The sequence below is a fragment of the Lepidothrix coronata genome, unplaced genomic scaffold (assembly GCF_001604755.1).
Source record: "Lepidothrix coronata isolate B3197 unplaced genomic scaffold, Lepidothrix_coronata-1.0 Scaffold59, whole genome shotgun sequence".
Classification (NCBI taxonomy): domain Eukaryota; kingdom Metazoa; phylum Chordata; class Aves; order Passeriformes; family Pipridae; genus Lepidothrix; species Lepidothrix coronata.
Genome location: NW_016690239.1, coordinates 1,407,762 through 1,433,237, shown reverse-complemented (window position 1 = coordinate 1,433,237; position 25,476 = coordinate 1,407,762). Strand labels below are relative to the sequence as shown.

At 37.4% G+C, this 25,476-nt stretch overlaps 1 protein-coding gene across 6 annotated transcripts in view; it reads right to left on the bottom strand.

Moving 5' to 3' along the window:
* Window positions 1-14,932: 14,932 nt before the first annotated feature.
* Window positions 14,933-25,476, bottom strand: part of SLC39A12 (solute carrier family 39 member 12) — a 32,753-nt gene continuing 22,209 nt past the window's right edge. For 5 of the 6 annotated variants that reach the window (XM_017817288.1, XM_017817290.1, XM_017817289.1 and 2 more), the window contains 4 exons: window positions 25,006-25,069; window positions 20,844-21,002; window positions 19,353-19,540; window positions 14,933-15,073 (listed from right to left, as the gene is read on the bottom strand). In XM_017817288.1, coding sequence (XP_017672777.1) covers window positions 14,945-15,073; window positions 19,353-19,540; window positions 20,844-21,002; window positions 25,006-25,069 — 540 coding nt within the window. In that variant the 3' untranslated portion in view covers window positions 14,933-14,944. Of the gene's footprint in view, window positions 15,074-19,352; window positions 19,541-20,843; window positions 21,003-25,001; window positions 25,070-25,476 lie in introns of all 6 variants that reach the window. The other variant, XM_017817294.1, reaches the window with a different exon arrangement.

Genomic DNA, 25,476 nt, shown 5'->3' with positions numbered 1-25,476 from the left:
GTATTACTTGTGAGCAACAAAACTATCCTGAGAGACTTGTAAACATCATACCCGCATTATTAGTTGTGTCACAGACAATCATATCACACTTCATCAGGTCTAGGCATAACTTTTTTAAAATTCAGTATTTTATTTCAGCTCTATAAATATGAGTGCGGTCTAGTAAAGGGTATCTTAGCAAGCAGGCTAGTAAAAAAGTAATGATAATTAAAACAAAAAAACAAACCAAATAAACAAACACCCCCCAACAACAAACAAACAAAAAACCCTGAAACAACCTTTCTGTGACATCAGATGTCCTAAAATGACTACAGCCAAGGAGGCATAACTTACTGGGATAACTTATTTGTTATTTTGATTGATGAACTCTTATAGGAGAGCTCTGAATTGAGGCAGAGGCCAGGCAAGCTCTAGTTATTTAAATAACAATTTAAAACTATCAATTATTCTCAAAAAACTCTTCTTATGTATTTTGTAAGGATGAACAATTTTGGAATTATTATCATAAACCTATGCACTCTTATTTACAAAGTCATCTCATTTAAGTGCAATAGGGAGTGTTTCCAGGTACTACAGAATGCACACTTTAAATTGCAATTGTCTTTAAAATGATGAGTCATTTGGGTTCCAGCTAAGACAGCTCAGTTTGTAGAGTTGCCTGCTGGGGTAATGAGATAGGATACGGCCACCTCTTGCCCCTGATATTTCATCAGGAATAGTTTTTAAGTGCTTTTGTCACATTTCATATTAGCATGAGTGCAAGAAGCGTAGTTCAAATTAGGTCAGGTTCTCTGAGCATTGCCAGATAAGTCACTCCAGAGAAGAGATCATATTTTTCTAGTTTGATTGTTGCAGTGCTCTGGGCTTCTATCAGGTATTAAAACTGCCATAAAATGAAGCTGGTTTATTGCAGTTCTTTAAATTTGCTAAAACTGTTGTTCTTCAGAGAATTTATAACACTGACAGCTATTACATAGCCCTTTTTGCATAGTAGCCTGAAACCCAGATCGAAATATTGAGTGTACGTCTCTCCCCTATATGGATGCCACAATGTCATACCATTATGCCAAAGAATCCAAATTTGAGTCCCAATCAACAAACCTGAGCGACATGTTTATCTAATTCCCATTCTGATACAACTCCCCTGTACATTGTAGCTGGTGGTGTTTTGGGACCTGGGGAAGTAATGTAGCAGTGCATTACCTAGTCATGAGCTGGACACTCCAGACAAAGCCACTGCTATCACTCTGATATTGTCTTGCACTACATAGTGACAAAAAAAACAGGGAATGCTATAGCTACACTTATTACCATCTTTTCCATTTCTCAGTAGTAATTTCGCATGAAGGCAATTTAGTTTACTTTGGTGATAAATAAATAAATAAATAGATACAACTCTCACTTCAAGATTTTGTACCAGCCACTGTTTTAAATACACAAACCTTTAAAGGGGAATCTGTTCAGAGAGCTATTATTATTTCCTTGCAAAATGTAATCACTGAAGAGACATGAATTATCCACCTAAGCTGCTGGACCTCTATAAGATCTTGGATAGAAAACAAGCTTCACATGACAGTAACCTATTTTTCACAGCAGCTCCCAAATCTTCTCTTCTGTTATTTTAAAAGCCTCAGACAATTTGATCTTGCTAGGAATTCCCAAATGAGAAGAAAAAATGCAGTTAAAAGAGAGGAATGCTTTAAAATGAGAAAAGATAAATATTGCTTCAACATTTTTTGAAGGTCTAAAGTCTTTTTCTCACTTGGTCTTGGTACAGTAAAAGAAAACAAAATACAAAACAAAACAAAACAAAACTAAAAAAGCACCCCACAATCAAATGTCAATATTTACTGCAAAGCCTGTTTTTGTGTATCCAAAAATTTTAAGGATGACAGCCAAATGTCTTGTCAATTCACTGGGAGAGCCCACATAGAAACAGCCCTTCTTTGTTGTGATATCTAGTGCATATTAAGGGAGTAAACTTTCCTGCCAGAAAAATACCTCTTAATTTTCTTTTCTACTATCTTGCATCTGGCCCATGCCATAAATAAGGGGTTAAAATGAAGTATACAGTATTTGTAAGAATGCATTTACTACCACTTTCATTTTCTCCAGATTTTCTTCAGACCATAAATGTGTTCTCAGGGCCGACATGCAATATACAGGTAGAGTCACCACTAAAATTGTTAGTATTTTTGTACAATTTATGATATGCACAATTTATGACCAGAAAAAAATTACATTTAGAAAAGATCATCCATATCATCTACTTCTGTTTTGTATTGTTTATGACTAAAAGATGTTTATGACTAAAAGATGTCAAGAAACAAATCCCATGGATTGCAAACCAATGAGCTTATAACAATGAGAAGAATTACACTTCTCAAGGAAATGCATTTTAAAGATTTCACATTAAAAATTTACTTGGAATTAAATATTATTGAAACATAGCCTTCCTTGGGTGAATAGAATTATTTTAGAATTACATTGCTGTTTACAGCACAAGAGATTGTCTTTCATTGTATCACAGTAAAATATGAATCTTAGGGTGAATAAAAGAGCTTTCCCTGGAGGAACCACATGTTGAACATTTTGGAGAAGAAGAGGCTCAGGGAGCAATAGAGACCCTATTGCTCTCTACAACTACCTGAAGGGAGGGTGTAGCCAGGTGGGGGTTGGCCTCTTCTCCCAGGCAACAAGTGACAGAACGAGAGGGCATAGTCTTAAGGTGTGCAAGGGAAGGTTCAGGTTGGACATCAGGAGGAATTTCTTCACAGAAAAGGTGATTAAACATTGGAATGGACTGCCTAGGGAGGTGGTGGAGTCACAGTCCCTGAAGTGCTTTAAGAAAAGACTGGATGTGGGACTTAGTGCCCTATTCTGGTTGGTGTGGTGGTCAGGGGTTGGACTTGATCATCTCAGAGATCTTTTCCAGCCTGGTTGAGTCAGTGATTGATTCTGTGATTTTTTTAAAATTTCATTTGAACTTTTAGTTTGCATTTTGAGAATTGGAGAGTTGGTTTGGATATTGTCACATTTGAGTAGTGTTGTAGAAGCTTGACTTGCATTTAAACAAACTTTCCTGAGTAGGAAGATAGTAACTTGGAGCTGCTTGTTGAAACTCAAACTTCTGTTAAATCTTTGAGAATCAGGGTGAACTGCATCCTACAGTGATCTTTTTAGTTTACTGTGTGATCAAACAACCTAATAGTCTATCGTTGCTTCCTCTCTCAACTAAATTTTCCAAGTTAGGGATAACAAAGTTGCAACACGCCTTATGAACAGACTGGAGGAGCAGCACTACCCCCACCACGGCTCTTTCAAAGAACAATCAGCCAGCGCAGTTGAATTTCCATGACTTAAAGCAGGAGTCAGTCCTGAAACTGCTAAAGAAATGAACCAGGGGCTCTGAAAACTGTTCTAATTAAAGGGTCTCTGATTTATGACATTTGTATTTAATTAAATTATACAACCAAAATGTGTTGAGATCATCTTTGAGATATATTCAGTGCATCATTGTAATTCAGTCACATTTGTCTTTAATTTCTTCCCCATTTCTCTTAAGGTGATTTCTGAAATATAAGGGGGCTATTGCTTTAAATGGGGACACATTCACTTAGATAAAGAGACATCTTATTAACTTGGCATTTTAAAGCTCATGTTCCAGAGTTATGAGCAACTTTGGAAAGACAAGAAGTGCTATCCAAATAGAAAATTTTATCTGATGGGCACATTTTGGGATTAACAAAAGCATTTAAAGCTCATAGTACAATCAAATCTGTGCAGTGTAGGAAACTGAACAAGTTTATTGATAGCAAGGAAACTGTTAACCTATTAAAAACAAATGTTATTCTTTGAATTTCAGTTTTCCAACAAGCTTATTAATGAGACAGTGTTTGGGTACTTTACATATTGACATAGTTTTGGCAGAAATGAAGACAGTTGTAAGTAGAGTTTGCAATTTTTATTTAATTTTTTCAAAAATGCTTATTTGTTTAAACTTTTAAACATAAAAATCTGCGGCTCTAATGTTTCTTGTGCAGCATAAACTGTACTAATTTGAAGGGATGGGGACTAGCTGGGAGTGCTAGACAGAACGAAATAACTATGCAATATCTGTCTCATCTCACCTCCCTTTTCTAGAGTCTGTAGCAGTAGTTTGACAGAGAACACTACACTGTGGGGGCTCTATAAGGTTCGATAAAGAGGACAAAGTCAGGGTGAAGTTGTTATATATGCATAATTTTTAGAGTTACATAAGGTTGTTAAATAACTCCTTTCAATTTGTAAACTCCCTAAAATTCATCTTCTGTCACAGTCTGACCAATTTAGAATGTATCTTTCGAGGGTTCAAGACCTAGAAATTAAGCATTTTCTACGGCGCAGTGTGAACTGTCTTCTGACAAAAAGTATGAGAGATGGTTAAGAGAGAAACACAGATCCCTATGCTTAATCTAATGCACGAAGAACTTTGCTGGAGATAGTAGCTTGTTGCTTTCATCAGGAGGAGGTTGAAATTCCAGTCTCCTACTCCCCAAAGGACTATGTTTACATCACACGACGGCGATGCAGAGGAGCGACACTCCTCTACTCTCATTAGAATTCCATAAGAATTAATTTAAAGTAGAAGATCAGAGAAAAAGAAAAGAAGGAATGTGACTTGCAGGTGGGTTGTGCTGCCGTTCAGAGGGACCTTGACAGGTGAACGGGAGTCTCATGAAGTTCAACAAGTGGAAATGTTAAGTCCTGCCCCTGGAGAGGAATAATGCCACGCACCATTAGAGGCTGGGAACAAGCCTGAAAGTAGCTTTGCAAAGGAGGGTTTTGCCCTTATTTACTTTAAGGACATGTTGCTGGCTCATGTCCAGCTTGTCCATCAGCATTGCCAGCAGGCTGAGAGAGGTGACCCTTCCTCTCTACTCAGCTGTATGAGTAGATGAGATGTATCCGGAGAGCTGGGCCCAGTGCTGAACTTCTCAGGACAAGAGACACTTGCACATACAAGGTCAGCAAAGATCTATAAAGATGGTTAAGGGCTTGTAGCATTTGCTGCATGAGGAGAAGCTGAGAAAGTTGGGACTGATCAGCCTGAAGAAGAGAAGACTTGGGTGCATGATATTCACGAGTATGGATACTTGAAGTTAAATAGTTCTTGTGAAGAAGATGGAGCTAGACTCCTCTCAGTGGTATCTAGTGATAGGACAAAAGGTGATGTGCACAAATTGAAAGAGCGTGACTGAGCACTGGCACAGGTTGCCCAGAGAGGTCGTGCAGTCTCCATCCTTGGAGATCCTCAAAGCCTAGCTGTACAAGACCATGGACAATCTTCTCTATCTGAGCCTGCTCTGAGCAAGGGTGGTGGGACTAGAGAATCTCCAGAGGCATCTTTCCACCTCAGCTCTTCTCTGAATCTGTTACTCTTCAGCCTAGCGAGCAGTTTATCCCTTGTGGATTCTAGTGTTTGCTTGAAGAAACTGTAGGACCTGGAGAAAATGCGCAAGCAGTCCTTGGAACTGGTACTAGCTAGTTTTGGACTAGCTTTTGAGTATTCTGATCTGCTGTTAGGTTTTATGCAATTTGGCAGAACTGCTTTCTTCAACCAATATCTAAAAGGGAAGAGTGACCAGATTCAGATCTTCAATGGAAATGGTGTGTGCTCTCAGGAGAGGATTAGATCCAGTTCTCCAAACGCAGACTGGTTGAAGGATTAAGCCTGCAATCTCAAAGGCCTGTGAACTGTAGTGACAAAGGGGAGACTGAGATATTTTGCTCTTTTTTCATTAGCCATACTTAGAAAGAGATGGTTTCTGTACAGGATATTTGGGGCTTTTCACTGACAGTTCTTTTCTGTTCTATTGCCCTTGCACTTTCTTGCAAAGTTTAGTGCAGAGGTAAGACCATACACATAAGAGAGTTTCTTTTGTTGTATATAACTACTGATAGACAAATTGACAAACTTACCAAGCCCTTTCCAAAGTGCTTGGAAGTCTCTGGGGTTTGTATTCTGTTGATCTGTGGTAGAAGTCTTTACATTTTCTCATCATTCTGCAGAACTCACCTGATGGGATAACATGATAGACAAGGCATGGCAAAATCTCATTTAGGAAGGAACTCTCTTCTTCATCAGATTTTCCCTGAGAGAGTTTGATTGATTATTTTCTCATTTAAGTAGGTAATATGGAACACTGTATAATTAGAGTGAAAAAGGTACATGTAGCCAACAATAGTAAAGACAAGCAATCTAGTGCCAAACTGTTACATTATCATTGATGATTATTATCTAGCATCACAGAGATACCAAACACTGCTTCTTCCCTGTCACTGCATGGGGATGTGTTCTGTCTCATTTGTCTGATCTTCATAGACCTAAAAACTGCAAGGACCCATTCACACTGTAAGGTGCAGTACCATGTCATTTAGAAGCTTACTTTCAACTCCTTTTTCTTTTCTTCGCCTTAGAGCAGATTAATTATGGTAGAAGTATTTGCAGCAGCCTGTCTGTCACCAGAAAACAATAACACAAGGCAGCTAGAACTGTAGGGGCAGACTTACTGGAAGGGTATTACATGATCTGGTTAAACTTAACAAATCAAATTTGCTTCTATTTTGTTAAAAATCAGTTCCACAATGGATTAGCTAATGAAGTGTCATTGCAGTGACTGAAGGATGTAAACCAGATATAGGTTTTTGAGTTGGTCTGCAGAAGAGATGTTTATATCTTACATTTTAAATAGACATAGGGGATAAATGAACATGCAATGTGTTTTTCATCAAACTTACTGCCTAAGAACTTTTAGTACTTGAGAAACAGTGCTGGTTGCCAGCTGTATTTCAGATGATCTCCTTATCATGTAGATCTCAGTTACAGAGGCACTGTGCAGACTTGTGGGTTTTATTATAAAGAATGCAAAAGCCCATGTTGTCTTTTGTTTAAAATATCACAAAGCAGAAATTATTTCTTTTAGTAAAATTTTGCTGATATAAAACTAACCTGAGAATTCAGAAATGGTTTATGTATTTACAGGCTACAAAGTAAGCACTGATTTTAGGAGCATAAGGGAGCAAAGTCTGAATCTGATATCTGATGCTATTTTGTAACCATAAGTATAGTGAACGTGAATGTGTCTTCTGCCAAGAATCTGTGTGTCTTACCATGTGAACCACCAACTTCACTGGGGAAAACTTGGCAATTCTTTTTAAAAGGTGGTTATTCCTGAAATATGTAGGACAAGACTGCAGAGAGAGAGGCTATTTACTATTCAAATAGCCATTTTGAACATACAAAAATGTAATTCCTGAGAAAGCCAAGGGCTTGAAGGTTTGTTCTTCCTGTCTGACATACCTTTTGTGCTGTGAATTCTGAAGGAAGAAGGAAAGATATGTAATATGTCTTATATGACATTAATATGACATATTCAAAAGCAACTCTTGATATTGCTGTGGTTTGCATTCAGACCAGAACTACAAACTGCATGAACATATTGCAAGCTCTTATCTACTTCAAGTCCTTAGAAATTTTCAGTTTATATTACCTAAATCAAATAATTATCCATAATTAGAAACTATTTTTCTATGGCTTTTTCTGTAGTACCAGTAGGCTGTAAAAGTGAAAGTGGTTAGCAATTATTTTACTGAGAATTTGCAAAACGTCAGGCACTTGCCCAGTGTCAGTTAATATGTCTCAGCTGGGAAGGAATAACTTTAAAAAAGAGTAATTGAAAATGTGCAGGAGACCTGATCACTTGTGGTCTGGTGTAAACTGACTGGTGAACACCAGTGTTGGTGTTTGCACCACAACACCATGAGGTTTAAATAATTTGTTAGGGTTTTTTTGTTGTTTCTTTATTTTTTGTTTTAAAGCTGGAGTATGCTTTCTGATAACCAAAAAAAAAAAAAAAAAGGAACCTCTTCTGACAAATAAGGTTTTCTCCAAGACTGACAAAAAGCACCACTTCACTCAAATGAAATACGTAACAATTACTTCTAGAAAACACTTCTATTCTAGAATTACTTCCATGAAGGAGAATCAGGGTCAAGAATGAGGGGTTAATTATGTGCAATCCAACCTAAGAATTTTTATGGTGTATTAAAATATTACATGATAGAAAGGAATTTACAGCAAACAGTCATGTGCCTTCTTAGTCCACCCTAATAATGCCAGAAACACCAGATACTCAGCTACTCTGTTGTCTAGAGAGAAAACAAATGGCATATTTTTGCTAATTACAAGTAAAGAAAGCCAAATTGAAAACTAGGTTTTATGGTAGTAGAAAGTGATAGAAAATGGTCTATGCTCTCTCATAAGCTTACTTTACTTCTCATTACTTGAGATAGAACTGAAATCCTGCACACAAAATTATACTGATTTCATCAACTATGAATATGTATTTTCCAAACTATATGGCTATGAACATATGGATCATATTTTTTTTCAATGCCTGTCTCAAGTTTAAGAGTTATTAAAAGTCATCTGTTTAGTAATATGTGAACTATTTCCAGTATTAAAGCTCAACTTCTCAGCCATAACATTTTCCAGAAACATTTGAGGGAATTTTGTGGGGTTTGTGTTTGCCAATGAGAATGGACTACCATGAGGAGGGAGTAATATTTTTTATGTATTTGTTGTTTGTTTTGTCATTTACACTTTCATCTACAAGAACTTTCTCTTGGACACTTCCTAGTTCTGGCTTTCTTGCTATGTATCTGTTTTACCCTATTTGTCTTAAATTGAAAAGGAAGATGCTTTGCATTTGTGCAGGATGATGAATCACTGTGCAACTTAGAGTGTGTTACCACTTGTGTTCATTTCTTTACCATATTAAAGAAGAAACCTTATTCTCCATTGCGTCTTTTCCTCTGAAGCCTTGTGCAAAGTGCACAAAAAATTATCATCAGTGAAGTTCTGGAGTATAACAGAATGATTCTAAAGTGCTTGGGACTCCTCATGTGGATTGCACTTGAGAAAAGAATTGCATTCACGGGTCTAGCTCAGTGTGGATGTCATGTTTTCTGAATGTTGCTATGCTGTCCTGGGCATACTACACTATCATACATATATTGTCCGCTTGCAACTTTCTAACCTTGCTGATAACTATAGTTACTTGCTACTGAGTCACTGTACCACGTATATAGCTGATATTAGGTTGTATACTTAAGTGCAATACCCACCCACTTCTGGATTGGGATGGCAGCCATAAAGTAGGTGTACTCTTGCTTCAGAGCTCATACTACACCTTTGCACAGTAATATGTAGATGGCCTTTGAACTCCTGAAATTAGGACACACTACCAGCTGTTAATGATGAAACCACCCAAGACCACCACAACACCACCAACACACTGATGTGTGGAATCAAAAGACTGATTTACTTGTGTTCAGTACAAACAGCAGTGTCTCTCCAATAAGAGGTGTATTGCTGGTACCACTGTGTAGATAACAATATCTCTTTCAGTGTGATCCTCAGCAAAATTTCCAACATTCTGTTTCCCTTTCAGAGCATAAGAAGTCATGAATAGTTGCAACACAGTGGTCCAAAACCACCAGTGTGAGTGGTGGAGGAGAACAGGTAAGAGCTCATATCATATGGGTTATGGTATTTGCATAGCAGGTCACAGGACAAATATTAGAAAGTCCTTGCCAGACAACTTAAAATGAATTTTCCTCCAAGGTGGTGTGCTGGGAGATACAATGACAGGGACACCTGGGACGCTCTGAAACAACTGTCAGACCTGAGCTATGGCTGCTATTCACCTTGCACGTGCCCCAGAGAGGACAGCCTGGGCATCTACTCAACACACCAGTGCAGGCATTGTCCTGGTGCCTTCCCTGAAGCATGAGAGTCCATGGAGACGAAGTTGGTACGATCTTAAATTAAGACTGGAATATGTCATAATAATTGACTACTCTATTCCCCTTTGCATATCTCTTGTCATCCCTCTGGAACAGGTCAAATTAGGTCCTGCTGACCCCCGGGAAAAGGATGAGAGAGGGTTCCCCAGCCAGCTACAGTGGTACAAAATTATGTCTCATGTAGAGACATCTATAGCACTGCATTAGCAGTTGGTTGGCATTATCTTGGGCCAGTATGTAAATGGTTGCTAGGTGCACTTAGGGTGACAGGTAGTCCTGTGTTTGATGCTCTCTGGCAATGTCAGAGTTGAGACCCTGGGGCAGAGAGACTGCCTAGACACGCTCCCTTTAGGTGCCCTGCAGCTGTAATGTGGAGTTGGAGCACCCTGGGAATCCCTTGGGTCACCCTGGCTGCTGGGGTCCTGTGGATTATTGCACTGCTAGAGCCTGCACTCAGAGGGGTATCGGTCAGACTGCTTCCATGGTATCTTTTATATCCATAGCCAAGACAACATGAACCATCTGAGAATTTGCCCTGAAGTGAGCTGTTGCAGGGTCCTACAGAGACAGCTATAAAGCCTTTGATCATCCTGCTGCAACTGCTGAAGTGCCACGCTGAGACGCCCCCCTCTAGATTCCCCCTGTCTGCTCTGTTTCCTGTCACCTCTGCAAGGAGAAGCAGCACCAGCCCTCTAGATTCCTGCACCAGGATGCTGTTCTCCGCTGACGGAAGCTTGGCAGTGATTTCAATGCATCCAGATGTCTAGGCAGGGTCTCCCATTGTGCTTGGTCCTGTTATCAGGGACATAAAAGGAAGGAGGCACTTCTTACATTCCCCTACGTGACCCAAAGCAAAAGTTCTATGTGTGGATTTTTTTGTTCTTTTGGGGAGAAAGGAATGTAGGTGGGTCTAGTAAAATAAATTGCAGGACTTTTTGTTTTGATTAAAGCTATTGTGTAACAACTGCTTGTATTTTCTGTAGTCACATTCCTACAGCTACACTCACAATAGAAGGCAGCTTATTTTCAAAATGAGAGGAAGACTTGACAAAAGGTTGCAATTAAGAAAGAAAACTAACAACATTGATAAAATATGCCCTTATTATAAAATTATTAGCCCTAATCCATACTTCAGACAGCTATAAACCTGGTTTTGGTTTCCAGCTGCAGGCTAAAAATTGTTACAATGATAATGAGCTTTCTCAAATGCAATGCATGGTGATAGAAAACCAATCCAAATATAAATAAGAAAAATATTTTTCTTAAATGAAAGAGGTATTTTTTTCTCCAGAGAAATGCCACATTCATGTTTAAAGCATAAAATAGAGTAAAGGAATAGACAGCAGTATTTAAAACATGCAGATGAGCTCCAGAAGGCATTAGCATAGCTGGCTGCAAAGAAGATATTATTTATCTTAGGAGTCACTGGGTAATGTGTAACATATACAGAAAAGAGAGGTACAAGGTCAGCTCTCATGCTTAGAAGTGATGGTAGTTTGGAATTGGAAATATTTTTTATGAGGCCTTCTGCCACTTAACTTCCAGGAAAAAATACTGTGGCAAACGAATTTTGTCAACCTTTCCTTTTCTCTCTAATTTTCTGTGTAGGAAAGCAAGATATTTTCTATATTTTTCATCTTGAGAGTTCCTGAAAACTAAGAATAGATGAAAGGGAGACATGCTAACCAGCTTCTTCCAGAAAAATTCCTATATCTACAGATTCATGTATTTTAGGGTTTCAAAGGAACATTGTGATTATCTAGTCAGAACTGCCTGAGAGGCTGTAAAACCACACCGAGTAATCTCTCCATCTCTACATCTGTTTGAGTAATTGCATACCTCTTAGAGAGATACCTAGTCATGATTTAAGGTCTGCAAGTGATGAAGTTCTGTAGTCCTTACTCAGGATTTGACTCAGTGAAAACACTGGCATATTATGCTCACTGTCAGTTAGGTTTGAAGGAACAGAAAGAAATTTAACTTGCTTTAAAACAGTTCTGTTTCAAATCTGTATGAACAAACTCTACAGAACTTAAACTGAAAGAGAATGCATAATAAGAACACTTGTGCACAATCTTCCCTTTTGTAAGGACACAAAAACATATTCTATTATTTTTCTTGGAATTTTTAAAGAACATTGACTGAAAAGATGAATTCTGCAAGTGGATCTCTTTGGTTTTAAACTTATTTACTTTTCTATTTTAGTGATCTCTAGGAAGAGTTTCCAGCCCTCTGTATGACATATTGTTCCTAACATACATTCTAGCCTTTTTTTACCTTCAGTATCTTTTTAAAGACACCAATGTAAAGAGATTTACAGTAGAGGCACTAACTGTAAGTAGTGAGATAAGTTCTCTCACAAGTGCCACAGGATTTCAAACTTCCATAAACTAATGAGACTTCAGGTGTTTGGATTTGACATCAGAGCAAAATAATGACTGAACTGCTCACTTACTGACAAACACCACAGAAGCATAAGAGCTCTGTTGCAGAAATAAGGACTAACTGGCATTCTGATCAACATATCTGTGCCTGTGGCGGGAGCTGTATAAATATATTTGGTTGTTAATGTGACCAAGCTACCTGAAAAATACATATAGACAAAAGATGGCATTTTCTGAACAGATGTGGATACAATATGTTCACAGATCATGTCAGGATGTGAACCTATGCTGATATGCAACTTTAAAGTACACACTGCCAGAAATTACTTTCCCTATTTCAGACATATTAATAAATAGTAGAAAAATATTTCAGAATATAATATTATCAAAACATGCTCGTATTGGTAATCTTGTTTTCTGTGGTAGTGAACATTAGGCCTACATAAACATTCAAACTATGGTAGCTCTTCTCTTTGAAATAACAAATGTTTCCAATATTCATTCACACCATCTGATACGAGAATAGATTTTGCTTACGTCCAGTGATGCCCTGCTATTGCTTGAATTGACTATCACAGCTGAAGGTCATGGAGTGACTCGGTGCCAATAAAAGCAGATGAAATACTGGGAAACCACTTTTTAAAAATCTTACCTTGCTAAAAGGAAGCCCAATTGCCTGAAAAAAATGTAAACTTTGAAAAGATAAGCATCAGTCATGGCTTCTCAGCTCACCTTTTAAAGTTACATCAACAGAAAAAGCAGTCAAAATACTTGCACACCTATATAAAAAAAAAACCTAGGATTTTACTTTGGAGCTTAAAAATAGCTCAGTTCATTCCCCTAATCAGATAGAGACTTCCTGTGTGACTGGGAGTAAATTCCTTGGGACAAGGTTTCTGAAGGCACGTAAATGTCTACATTTAGATGCACATTGGAGTATTTCCTGCAGATTTTCATAACTAACAAGCACTGAAAATCTGCCTTTAAATTGATCTTTAAGTGGTTTTTTCCTAATGGTTAGTCTGTGAGTTATTAGGATCATCATGAATGTGGGCTATCATTGAATCATAGAATATTCCGAGTTGGAAGGGACTCATCAGAATCATCGAGTCCAACTCCTGGCCTTGTGCAGGACACCCCAAGAATCACACCATGTGCCTGAGACCATTGTCCAAACGCCTCTTGAACTCAGACAGGCTTGGTGCTGTGTTTTCACTTTATATTTTTTGGATAAGTAAGTTTGATGCCTATGAAGATTTTGAGAACTGACAGGTCTGACAGTTTACTATAGGAGTGTAGACTGTTCCCACCTATAATATGAGAATAATTGTACCTTCACTAGGAGCTATCAAATAAACACAGGACACATTGTGAGAAAGTTATTTTGTGTCATGATGTAGCCATATTTCAAGCTTGACTTAAACAAGGAAAAGAAAATTTCCAGTTGCTGCATAAAGAATATGTTTTTTTCTGTAACTTGCTCTCCCTATTTCCACAACTCATCAAAGAAGAAAGAAAGAACACAACATACAAAAGTGTAAACTAGGTAGGGAAGAAGTCCTCAAATCAGAATTTGATAGCATGTAAATACCTGAAATCACACAGCAGAGTGCTGCTCAGTACATCCTGGTAGTTTCTCAGCACCTCAGAATCAGGGCAGATTTTGTATATTTGTTTCAGACTTGATTCTTGCATACTAAATTAAATGAATCATCTCAACTTATGCAGAATTTCCTTGAAATCAAGAGGACTAATTACACAAAAATCACTCATGATTGGAGGAGTTGCAGTGAGGCCACATGCACTTAAGCCAATTGGAAAAGCTCTTTCCAGAATGCACATTGCATATGTATGAATAAGCTAATTGCTGACAGGAAGGCACTACTGGTGTTTATTAAATGCAATGTCTCAGAAGCAACATTTGGCTCAAGGAATTCCTTCATTTGAGGAGCTTGGAAGGGATATCAGTGAAAAACAATTAAACATATTTCTTATAATCCTTCATAAGCATTTGCTTTGAGCAATCATCAGGGGTGAGATAATGCAAAAGCGGAGTTAGGTCAGTGCTTAACTGTCATAGATTCCATCACAACTGTATTGCAGTTTGAAAAGATTTCTACATCATAAACTTTTACACTTGTCATTTTTTTCCTGCCACGGTGGACCAGTAAGATATTACTGCTGAGGATCTTTATGTTGACGAAGTAGACAGTGCAGATATTATGAGACTGGTACATGCCATTTAGCAGTCTAGTTTCCCTATGCTTTTTAGATTTATAGAAATACTTTAATTTTTTGTACTAAGAGGCAAAAAACCATTTCTTATCCAAAATATTCAACTATGGTTAGTCCACTTTAATTATTGTATATAAAAGTGTTTTATTCTTTTCTTCAAATCAGACTGGCAAAGATCATTTAGAGCATTCAACTAGAATGGTCTCAATAAAAACTAATCAAAAGCTCCTGTGAGTTTGAGCATGGGATCTGGTAAACTCAGTAACAAATAAAACATAATTCTAAACATTCATGTTCACAAAAAAAAAAATAATTACAAAATCTGAACAATAAGTTAATAAAGTAAAATAGTTATCTACTCTTCAGATATAAAATCCCAGCAACTTAATTTATATATCACTATAGCAGATATGATAAAATTATGAATAAATCTATCCACTGTCATAAGTGGTACTTCAAGATTTCCAACAGAAAACTTATATTTTAATTTTCTGTTCATAAATAGCCAAAAGTAAGAGGCAAAGCCAGCCTAATAGTAATCCAAAGTTCTGTAGGAGAAACATCAACCAGGGTCGCCGCGTCTGAATATGAGTCATTTCAGGAAGCTAAAAAAAGAATAAGACACCAGAATGAGAGCCAGATACATTCATCTGTGGGAAAAAAAGTTATGGGAAAACAAGGCAAACTTCATTTAAAAAAACAAAAACTTTTCAAAATGCTGAGCTTCTGAATGTAGTTATTAATGTGCAGCATTTTCTGTACATTGTAACAAAGCTGATCTTTACAGTGAAATATTTAAATTAACCAAATATATGGGCATTAACCGAATACTCATTTTGGTTCTTTTACTGACAAGAATTATAAATGAGATTCTGAAATTTGTTAGCCTCTCAATAGTTTGTAGCAATTTCATATAGCTATCTGCAAGGAAATGCTTATTTAGTAAAATTAGTGATTCCCTTTTGTGGGAATAAATTAGTTGGAGTATTTTTTGTTTGAGTTCTAAATATAGGGTCAATCATGCTCTTTCTGAAATAACTGGCAACACTCCTATTTACTTGGGCTTTAGTAAATGCACAAGAGGAAAAGAGGATTTTTTAAATATGCTTGAAAAAAAAGTGTTTAATATTTTTCTCTGTGAGTTTTAAATCATATAATCATACTAAAAACTACCTCACTCTAAAAACCTTCCACTCTACATGGTCTCTTTTATCAAAGTTTTAAACTAAATGTATGTCTAAACAGAGCCTGTGAAAATGATGCCTCAGGCTCAAATTCTCTTAATATTTTTGCTTTATATCTTATAGACACCAGGGGAAACAGTAATGACTGCTAATACTTTCACATCAACTCAGGAAATAAATATAAAGCAATGGTCTGGTGCTGACCTCTGGGTTTGGTTGGGATTTTTTGTCTGCTCCACTCGCAGCCTGCACTTGAACAAAGCTACTGAGTTCCTCTGCTCTTTGGAACCTCTTCACAGTAGCTGTAACAGCAGCAGCCACTGGGAGACAGTGGAGTGGTGCTGATCAAGGAGGCTAACAGGAGTGTTTGCTATGCTTATCATTCCCTCTGGTCAGAGAGACGGGTCTCAGAGGCTGCTTCTTTTGCACTCTTCTTTCTCTGGAAGTTGTCATGGGCCCAAAAGAAAACTGTAATGGAAAATCAGCCTCCCCTTTAAAGTTTTGTTTGAAAATAACAGGCAAACCCAAACGCCCTGGATCTTCACTACAACTAGGCAGTGGTTGGTTTATGAGTTTATGGTACAGAAACTCATGTAGTTATACTTGATCTGTATTTAAAGATAATTGGAAACTTTTAACCCAAAGCAAGTGCAAACACTTCAAAGTTCTGGATGTAAATCAAAATCTGAACTGACATTTTGTAAATGCCCAGAACACATGGGTTTTGTTGTGTATTTAAGCAAAAACTGTTAATTAGGACCGAAACCTGAATTCAGAGTTCCAGTCTAGACATTCAGTCTTTCTTATTTATCCTTATAATCAGTCTATTTTGTCCTCTTCTCCACTGCCTGAGTGAACAAGTTCTCCAAACTGGAAACTTTTCCTCCTCCTGCTGCAAAATTTAGTCTTTTCTCTTATTGCTGTCAGTGACAATTTCTGAGTTATACACATTAAGTTTCTAAGAGAGTTTTTAAAAAGAATTCTCATCAGGTAATGCCCTTCCCATGTCCAGTGCTGGTGTCTGCTCCCTCCATCTAACCTCTGTGCGTATTATCAACACACAGACCATTTCTGTAACCATATCTAGTGTGACATCCCTGCTTATCTGTAAAAATAAAAGCTGATTGCTGTCACAATATCAGCTATGGTTCCCCAATTCTCTCTGAACAACAAAGTGTGCGGTACAACAGAGTGAATCTCGTTTAGGAAGCATAAGCCTATTCAACCAGCAGATGCAAACCACTTCAAAAATTGAGGGAATGTAGCACCACATCAAGGGACTACTCTATTCTCACTCCAGTTCATGTTATCATGACCACACAAAAGATAAGAAGAAATAGGAAGCAGCATGCTGAAAGGAGGCATGAGAGGCCATGTACTGGTTAAAAAGGAGTTCTACCAAGCTGGGGTATATATGGCATGACTGTTGGACTGCAACAGCCAAGTAAATCACTTTAAACACTTCTCCTTTATTTTCAAAATCAAAAATATTTGTAAGATTAGTCAGAGCAAACATCCGTTTTGCATAATTTCTTGGTGAAAAATGATGAAGGATATAAATGATTTTATCTTTTGACTTTTTTCAGTTTCTAAAATGATTAGTCTACCCTGCTTGCTAAAGGAGCTAGAATGTCATTTGTCAAAATGAAAAACCTTTAATCAACCACAGAAATAGTTTAGTGCTAACTTGACTGCGGCAACTGTTTCACAGTGCTGTTCTGTCAATAAACCTCCACTCATACCCCTCAATGTTCCTCAATGCAGAAACCAGTGAGGTTGTTCAGTTTTACTGAACTGCTGCTCTGACAAGCACATGAATATGTGAAAGCCCATGAAACAAGTACCGAAAATTACAGTCAAGCTTTGTATTCCATTAAGTGTTTGTACACCATTGGCAGGAACACTGATTGCTGTTTGTAGATGAAAATGCAGCAGAGAATAGAAGCTACTTCTGAGCAGAAAGTTGAAAAATACATAAAGAATGGCTCATTTTCTTGACATGTACTATACAAACATACAAAACTTTTCAGATCTATAGATTCCCTTAGTGCTACATGAATAATTTTTTAAAATAAAATAATCCCTGGGATATTTGACACTTCTGACAAACATAGATGAGCAAACCAGAGAATATACAGAGAAATAGATACAGAGATACAGAGAATATATAGAGCCTATTTATAAAAGGTATTGAGAGAAATAAGATCCTCCTCTCTCTCTTCTTTCTCCACATCAAGACCAAGATCACAATGACAAGCTGAGAACAAGGGAAAACATGTCCCTGTCTCTGCCTGGAACTGTATTATCTCTTGGGATTTACAGCTGGCACAGTGCTTTGAAGACTCAGGGAAAAACATGGTATTGTTCTAGAAGTTTGTGGATCCCTGATGAATGCTGATCCTACATTGATTGCAAATTATGTCTATATCATTCTTAGCCTATTAGTAAAACCATGCCTACTCAGTAGGTAGGCAGCCTCATTTCCAAATTTTGCAGTCTCAGAACAAGCTGCAGCTTGGTACACAGTGTTCTTGTCTGTTATTTACCACCTCAGTCAAGACTGTTGACACATCCACAATCCTGAGGCAGTTCCCTCTTAAGCTCTTAGGAGCACTTTATGTTCACTTTAGTTACAATAGCAAAAATAGGATAAATACTACCAAGGTCTGAGGTCAATTATTATAAGCAGGATTTTAAATAGGTTTTAATACTGGAATCAGGTTTAAAGTATTATGCTTGAACCTGGTAACTAATGTCTCAGGCATAAGGTGGGGGGTAGTAGTGAACACAGCTGAGAGACAGCCAGGCTTGGGGAAAACACAGTAATAATTTATGAAGTGACATTTTTTTTTCTCCCTCTTCATCTAATCACTCAAAATATTCCATCTCTGTTCAGGAGCTTGTAGGCAAGTTTACAACAACACATGAGAGTGAAAGATCATGTGACAAAGCTGGGAAGGCAATCAAGTTCTGCGTTGCTACAAGTGTAACAGTTAGCCATCTCTTCAATAAATGATGGGGCCTGAGGCATCTGCATGAGCTAGGGTACTTTCACATCTTTGTACAGTCCTTAGACCTTTCTCCTACTGCATATCTTCACACTTTATTTTTCTATAGTCAGATCATTGCTATTGAACTGGGACTATGAAAAATATTGGGCAAATACAAAAACGTTAGGGCAATGTGATGGCTTATGAATCACTTAGGAGCTCAGCCAAAACTAAGACAGAAAGGAAGAGTGTGGGATAAGCATCTTTGCATTTTAGTTCAGAAACAGCAAATTCGTATTGCAACAATGGATGAAAATTATATAAAGAAAAGGGCACAAAAAAGTAACCAGCTTCTTCAGGATTTTAAAAAACCCTGCAGGTTCAAATGTTTAAGTTTTACTAAGTAACTAAAAATATATTGTTTACCTTTCCCCCTTTAAAAGTCCTTTATGCCTTTCTCATATATTAGCCTCCTAGTGGCCTTTATTTCACCTTTTCATTACTAATGACACCTAGCATGAGAAGGACATGAAACAAAACCAGATTGTTGTTCTAAGTACTGTACATGCACAGGGCAGATGACATGCTCTTCCCAACAAGCCTATAAACTCTTTTTCTCTCCAAGTTCATCCACCTGCATTTGTCTGACACTCATCTATGATGTGTGGCTAAGCTGAAAGGAAAATATACCCATAGACTGAAGTTCTCACCATTTCTGCTAAAGATAAATACAAGAACATTCCAGCTGTAACAGTAAAAATCCAGTTTTGAATGGATGGGTCAGTTGATAGAGAAAGGCCAATATAAAGTCCTAAGAATGCTGTCAGTGCACTTATAAAATTCATCAGAATTGCAATCTTCGTGGGGAGCCCTGTACTTAGCAGCACAGCAAAATCTCCTGCATAGAGAAAAAGACAGAAAATTTATTATTTAGCTGATAAATGTATTTGGAAGACTATTGGTAATAAAACATGAAGAAAAATAATTCAGACATGCACAAAGATAGTGAATGGCATAGGGCTGCCTTTAGCTTTCTGTAGAATTTAACTCATCTCATATGAAAAAAATACCCAAAACCTCAAAACAAAAAAAAGTAATATTTACTTTATTTGTTTAGCTGTTCCTAAAGATAGCATACAGTATACAGGAGCAGCTTACTGTTAGTTCTCAATGTTCCATGACATTTCCAACTTGGATACAAGCAAAAGTGAAGTCACATGTTTTCCCAGAGTTTCTAAATCTTTCTCCACTGGAAACTTGCCAGTTCCAAACATGTGGGTATATTTGCAGGATGATGTTTGAGTGTTTTACAGGTGTTACAAGTCAGAGTAACCTATGCCAGTTTGATTCCAGTTCGAGATTTCATAACAGGCCCACAGAAGAAGATTTTAAAAATTCTACTCTGTGACTGTAAAAATGCCACTGACACTAGGGCATTACTGCCCTGGAATTAAGAGGGTCTGTCTTTGGAGGTCACCGTTGAGTATTTAAATTTTCTCTGCTATTCAAACAAGAGTCACCAGTTTTACAGCAATTTCCCATCCCATCTTTTTGTTTGGGGAAATTTTCTACATAGTGCATCAATTCTTCAGTCATTTAAGGATGGAAATGAGAATCTGCAGTTCTCATCTCAAACTTTCCAGTTTATACGTGTTCATCAACACAATGTGAGGAACAGCTTCAGCTATGCTGAAAGTTTTACCACAAGAAGTTAATTGAGGACAATATTCAATAGAACAATCTTCCTGTCCTGTCCACTGGTAAAATAGGTCATATACTTTCTTTTAGTACCTTATTATTCTTGATTAGCAGCAGGAAGGAGGGTAACATGGGGAATATTGAAACTGCTGCATATTGAAAGTCTTGGATACCCATTGTGTAAGGCATGTCCATTATGCACACATGGTTCTTGCTCTCAGCTTATAATTTTTTGTCTCTGTACACATAAGAATAACAGGTCACCCTTGGCCTGATGTCCCTTACATTTGGAGAAAGTGAGATGGGATGGCATCCAATAATGAGTGCAGAAGCCTTCCCTGGGTTTTGGGAAGGGGAAAGAAAGTAGGAGTCTTTCACATTAATGTTATAGTTCATGATGTTATAAGCAAGAATTCCCACAAATATCATACAGGAAAGAACTCTTTGGGAAACCTGGAAATACAAAGCCAATCAGGAAAAATACATATATATATATTTCTTACCCATTTCATGAGGAATTTCATGGCATAAAATAGCAACAGTCGTTGTCACACCTGTTTCTGTTGAGGATGAGAATGCTGCTCCTATCACTAGGCCATCAGCAAAATTGTGAAGACTGTCACCCACCAGAACCATTATTGCTAACAAGCTGATTTTCTTACCTCAGAAAAGATAAAAAAAGAAACAAACAAATAAAAAGCCCAGAAGTTTTAACACAAACAGATATTGCAATTTTTGTTATTTACAAATGATTTGGTTTTTTGGTGACTTTGCATTTAACATTACGATAATAGTCAGAGGAAAATTGTGTTTAACTTCTTTTCCCTTGTTACTGCGTTTCCTTCGATACATTTAAAACTAAAAAAGTGGCTTGCAGTACAATTCACAGATGGAAATACCAGGAAGTAATTTCCTTATTCTTACTAGGTTAACTATTAGACAAAATGTTAGGTTTGAGTCTAGTCTCAGGATACATCCTAAGGGTTTCTATTAATCATTCTTTATTTGTCACAATTCACACAAGTTTTCCTAGATGTTATTCCTAGATGTTATTTTTCTGGAAGTCACAGGATTGCACAGCTATACTGAAGATGAATATTTGGTCTCAGGCAGCTGATTGTTTTAATCCTGTAGAGCTTGCTAACACTGAATAATATTTGCAGGGTCTATTTTTTATGAGACTGTATTTCAGTGAAAGATAGAGATGAAAGACAACAAGCCTTAGAGTATCACTACTAGTACAGGGTTACAGTATGCTTATTTCCAAAGTTTGTTCCAATCAATTAATGGCTATTATGCTCATAATACTTCTATCTGGAGCACCACTGATGGGTGCAGGTGGCTGTTTGTCTTTCCCATTCTGTTCTGTGACCTCATTTTAGCATGGAACAATATACTGGCTGTTCATGATAAGACATCTGACATGAGTGGAAAGGTGCTACTAGGGGTGCAAACACTGAAATCAAGCTAGAGAATTAGGGACAGTCTCTCTGTCCAGCCTGCAGCACAGACAGCTGGGTGGCATGCTGAATGGATTCACAGGGAGAGAGTTTATCTCTTCAAGTAGCAACAAGGCTCCATATAGGTTCAATGTCTAAACTTAGCAACACATAATGGGCTCCCCTATCCTGTACTTTGTTTTATTCATTCTATCCACAAGCTCACAAGCAGGACTGCCTAATGTTTCTCAGGAAACTCATCCAGCTTCCCTCTACACAGAATGGACAGAACATTTTGAAAAGGGCTGGTTTCATGCCTGAAGAAGCAGGGTCGTGATTTGGGCCCTAAATATGTATTTTCCTGACTTTTGATGACCCCCATAGTCATAATACGACAGACTAAGGACCTAAAGTGGAGCTGTACAAAACTGCCTGAATATAGTTATTACCAGATTTCACTTCAGTAATGTTTCTGAGAGATGACTGTTTTATAGTGACAGGGAAGATGTTTTTCTTACAAAAACTGGCTAGAAATGAAGTCTTCAGACTATTATAAAAAAAACACACAGCACATAAAAGCTTAACAACCGTATTCAGAAAATCCTCCCTAGTTGCCTGGGAGCTCTGTGGGTTCAGAGGAATTGGCAGGCTTGCTAGGTTTTCCTGCCAGCTTACAGAGCCGGACGTGGATGTCCCCAGCTTGTACAGTTCTTTCTAAACACTATGGGCAGTTTATAATCAATAGTGCAGAGCATGAATTACATAGAAATAATAGATTATTGCGCTACATTAAGTTTGTGATTTGTAATAAGCACTAGTAAGGACGAAATTGTGGCCTGCCCTGAGATCTTATTAGTCTGTTTTGTTCAAGTATCTTATTGTTGAAGAAGATATACCATGATTACTGGAACTCACTCCAGCATGTTGTGTGTAATGTAACATAGGGATCAGGTTAACATTATGGTGCAATTGCAAATGTAAGCTTCGTGAACTTACTTGACAGAAAGTTAAGAAGATGTATGTATAAACAAATCTGAATGTTTATCTTAATTTACTTTCAGCCTATTTTAAAGCAGCTTTGTTACTGGCAATTATCTCACTGCATTATATTCCAACAGAAACTATTAACTATAAACTTATTATCTTAACTATTTCTACAAAGCCTCTTCTTCTTCAAAAATCTTATACTTTTTTTTTTTTTGCTTAAATAGAGAACCAGAACTCATAGCAAATTCTGTTCCATAATTTTCATAAAAACCCCAAAACTAATGGGTGCAGGACTTCAATCATAGATTACACTTTTAAAGTTTTGAAAAAGAGTTTAAAGCAAACATTTATCCATAAAAAGATCTTTTTCCAATGTTTCAATGCTCATACTGAAAAAATATTTCTAGTAAAGATAAAGTGTCACTGAGTATACCAAATATAAAATGCTACTGTTTGGTCTTTTCAGATATTGACAGAATTATTGTGGATAAAAGAGGAGGGGGCCTGTGAGACATTTTTCGCTTCAGAAAGCTTCTTGCTTTCTGAGTCACTCACTGGCTGTCCAAGGTGACTGACTCCTTTTTCAGTCCTACTTGACATACATTTACAGTGAAGCCTCTCCGTGGACGAAATGCCAGGCTTCTGCCCTAAAGCTGCAGATTCCATTCAGTTTTGGGGAAAAAGCACCTAAAAGTTTAGCTCAGTACCAAGGTACTCAGGTATGTTTATGCACTGAGCCATTTAAAAGAACTCTAACAATACAAACTTTTCACAGAATCACAGAATATGCTGAGTTGGGAGGGACCCACAAGGATCTTTGTGTCCCACTCCTGGCCCTGCACAGGACCATTCCCAAGAGACACACCATGTGCCTGAGAGCATTGTCCAAATGCTTCTTGAACTCTGTCAGGCTTGGTGCTGTGATCACCTCTATGGGGAGCCTGTTCCAGTGCCCAGCCACCCTTTGGGTGAAGAACCTTTTTCTAATATCCAACCTAAACCTCCCCTAACACAACTTCAGGCCATTCAGGTCTTATTACTTCTCACCAAAGAGAAGAGATCAGTGTCTGCTGAAATTAGGTATTCACAAAAAAACCCAAACAAACAAAATCCAAACCCAAACAAAACAACCCCCAAACCCCAAAATAGCCCCTCCTTTCCTACTAAGACTTCATTTACTGATTTCTAATATGGAGGTAAGACTGAGGTATCAAGATAAAATGATACCAAACAAAGATTATTGAGAAACTATCACAAAATTAGTTACTTAGAACAAATAACATTGAGATGACTAGAAATTAGTGTGTGCTTAGCACATAATGATGATTGAACTGAGTGGAAATATCTAGAGATGAACTACGAAGTCACACTCAAACTGGCACTGGATTGTGTACTACTGGAGACTCGAGACTGAAGAAATGAAAATCCTCAGAAATGGAAATTAAGTCCACAAGAACAGAGGAGAACATTAAAAACCTAGAAGATAATGACATCATTGAATAAATCACACTAATGATCTGAGATCTGAGATCACAAAATTAAGGGGAGTTGATTATAGTAAATAAACTGATTTCAATTAAAATCTTATTCCCTCAGGTGAATGACTGCAATTCTACTGAATTTACCAAGGTCACAAGGTACAGTCAAAGGCAGAATCTGATTTATACTCTATTTTCCTATTTTTTTTTTATTAAGCAGCAACAAACACAGAAGACAGGAATTATCTGAAATTGTCTGAAGAAAACAGATTATACTAAAACTGAGAGCCATCAGGATCCTGTAATTTCACACCTGTAATAAATCATTACTGGTTCAAAGAGGCTATAGCTTTACTGTGTAAGAGAAGAAGGAAGCAGAATTATATTAGTATAGTGAGCCAACAAAACAAGCATTCCACCACCTTCAGAAATAAGCCTGAGCTAAGTTTATAATTACAAAAATCTGTTTTGTATTAATTTTTGAATGTTTCCCTTTAAGAATAGGCTTTAGAAAAATAGATTGCAACAGTGAGACAACAAACACTAAAGCAAGGACAGTATAAGACTAACGAACTTCACAATTACAGGGCTGGCAGCTGAGAAGGTCTTTAAGTAGAGATTAAATTATGTAGCCAGGCGCCATCAGATGTGGCGACGTAGCACATAGCAAGCACAGAGCTAAGCCAGCTTCAGACTTTCAATTCCATCTTAGGTCTGAAGGATTTTCCTGTTACTTGTCTAGTCTTTTTATTGATACTAACTTTTTTTGCTGATCGCCTTGCTCTCCGGAGGAACTTCAGCAGATTCAGAATCTTCTGGGCTTCTCTAGTTAAAAGTAAAGATAATGGATCAGTGTTAAGGGGCTCTTCCAATTGCTGCTATAAATACTGGAAAATGTCAACTAAGTTCAAGCTATTTGAATAAAAGATAGTCAATTGTTATTTGCACAGATATCATTAGAATAATTTATTGACCACTGGCAGTGTGATTGGTACTGCAGAAACACATGAGAAAGAAATCTCCCTTGCCCAGAAAAGGTGACAGTCTAATTCAGGTAGGAAGATATTCAAGCACTGTTGTTGCCCAAGAAAACCATATTTCTGCTTGAATACCTAAAAATCTGAGCCAAATGTAAGACTAAAAAGGAGATTATAATTCAAATTACATGCTTTGATTTTGTCATGACTAGAACTGTAGTTTCCTGATGGAGAAGGTGTCCATAGGATTTCCAA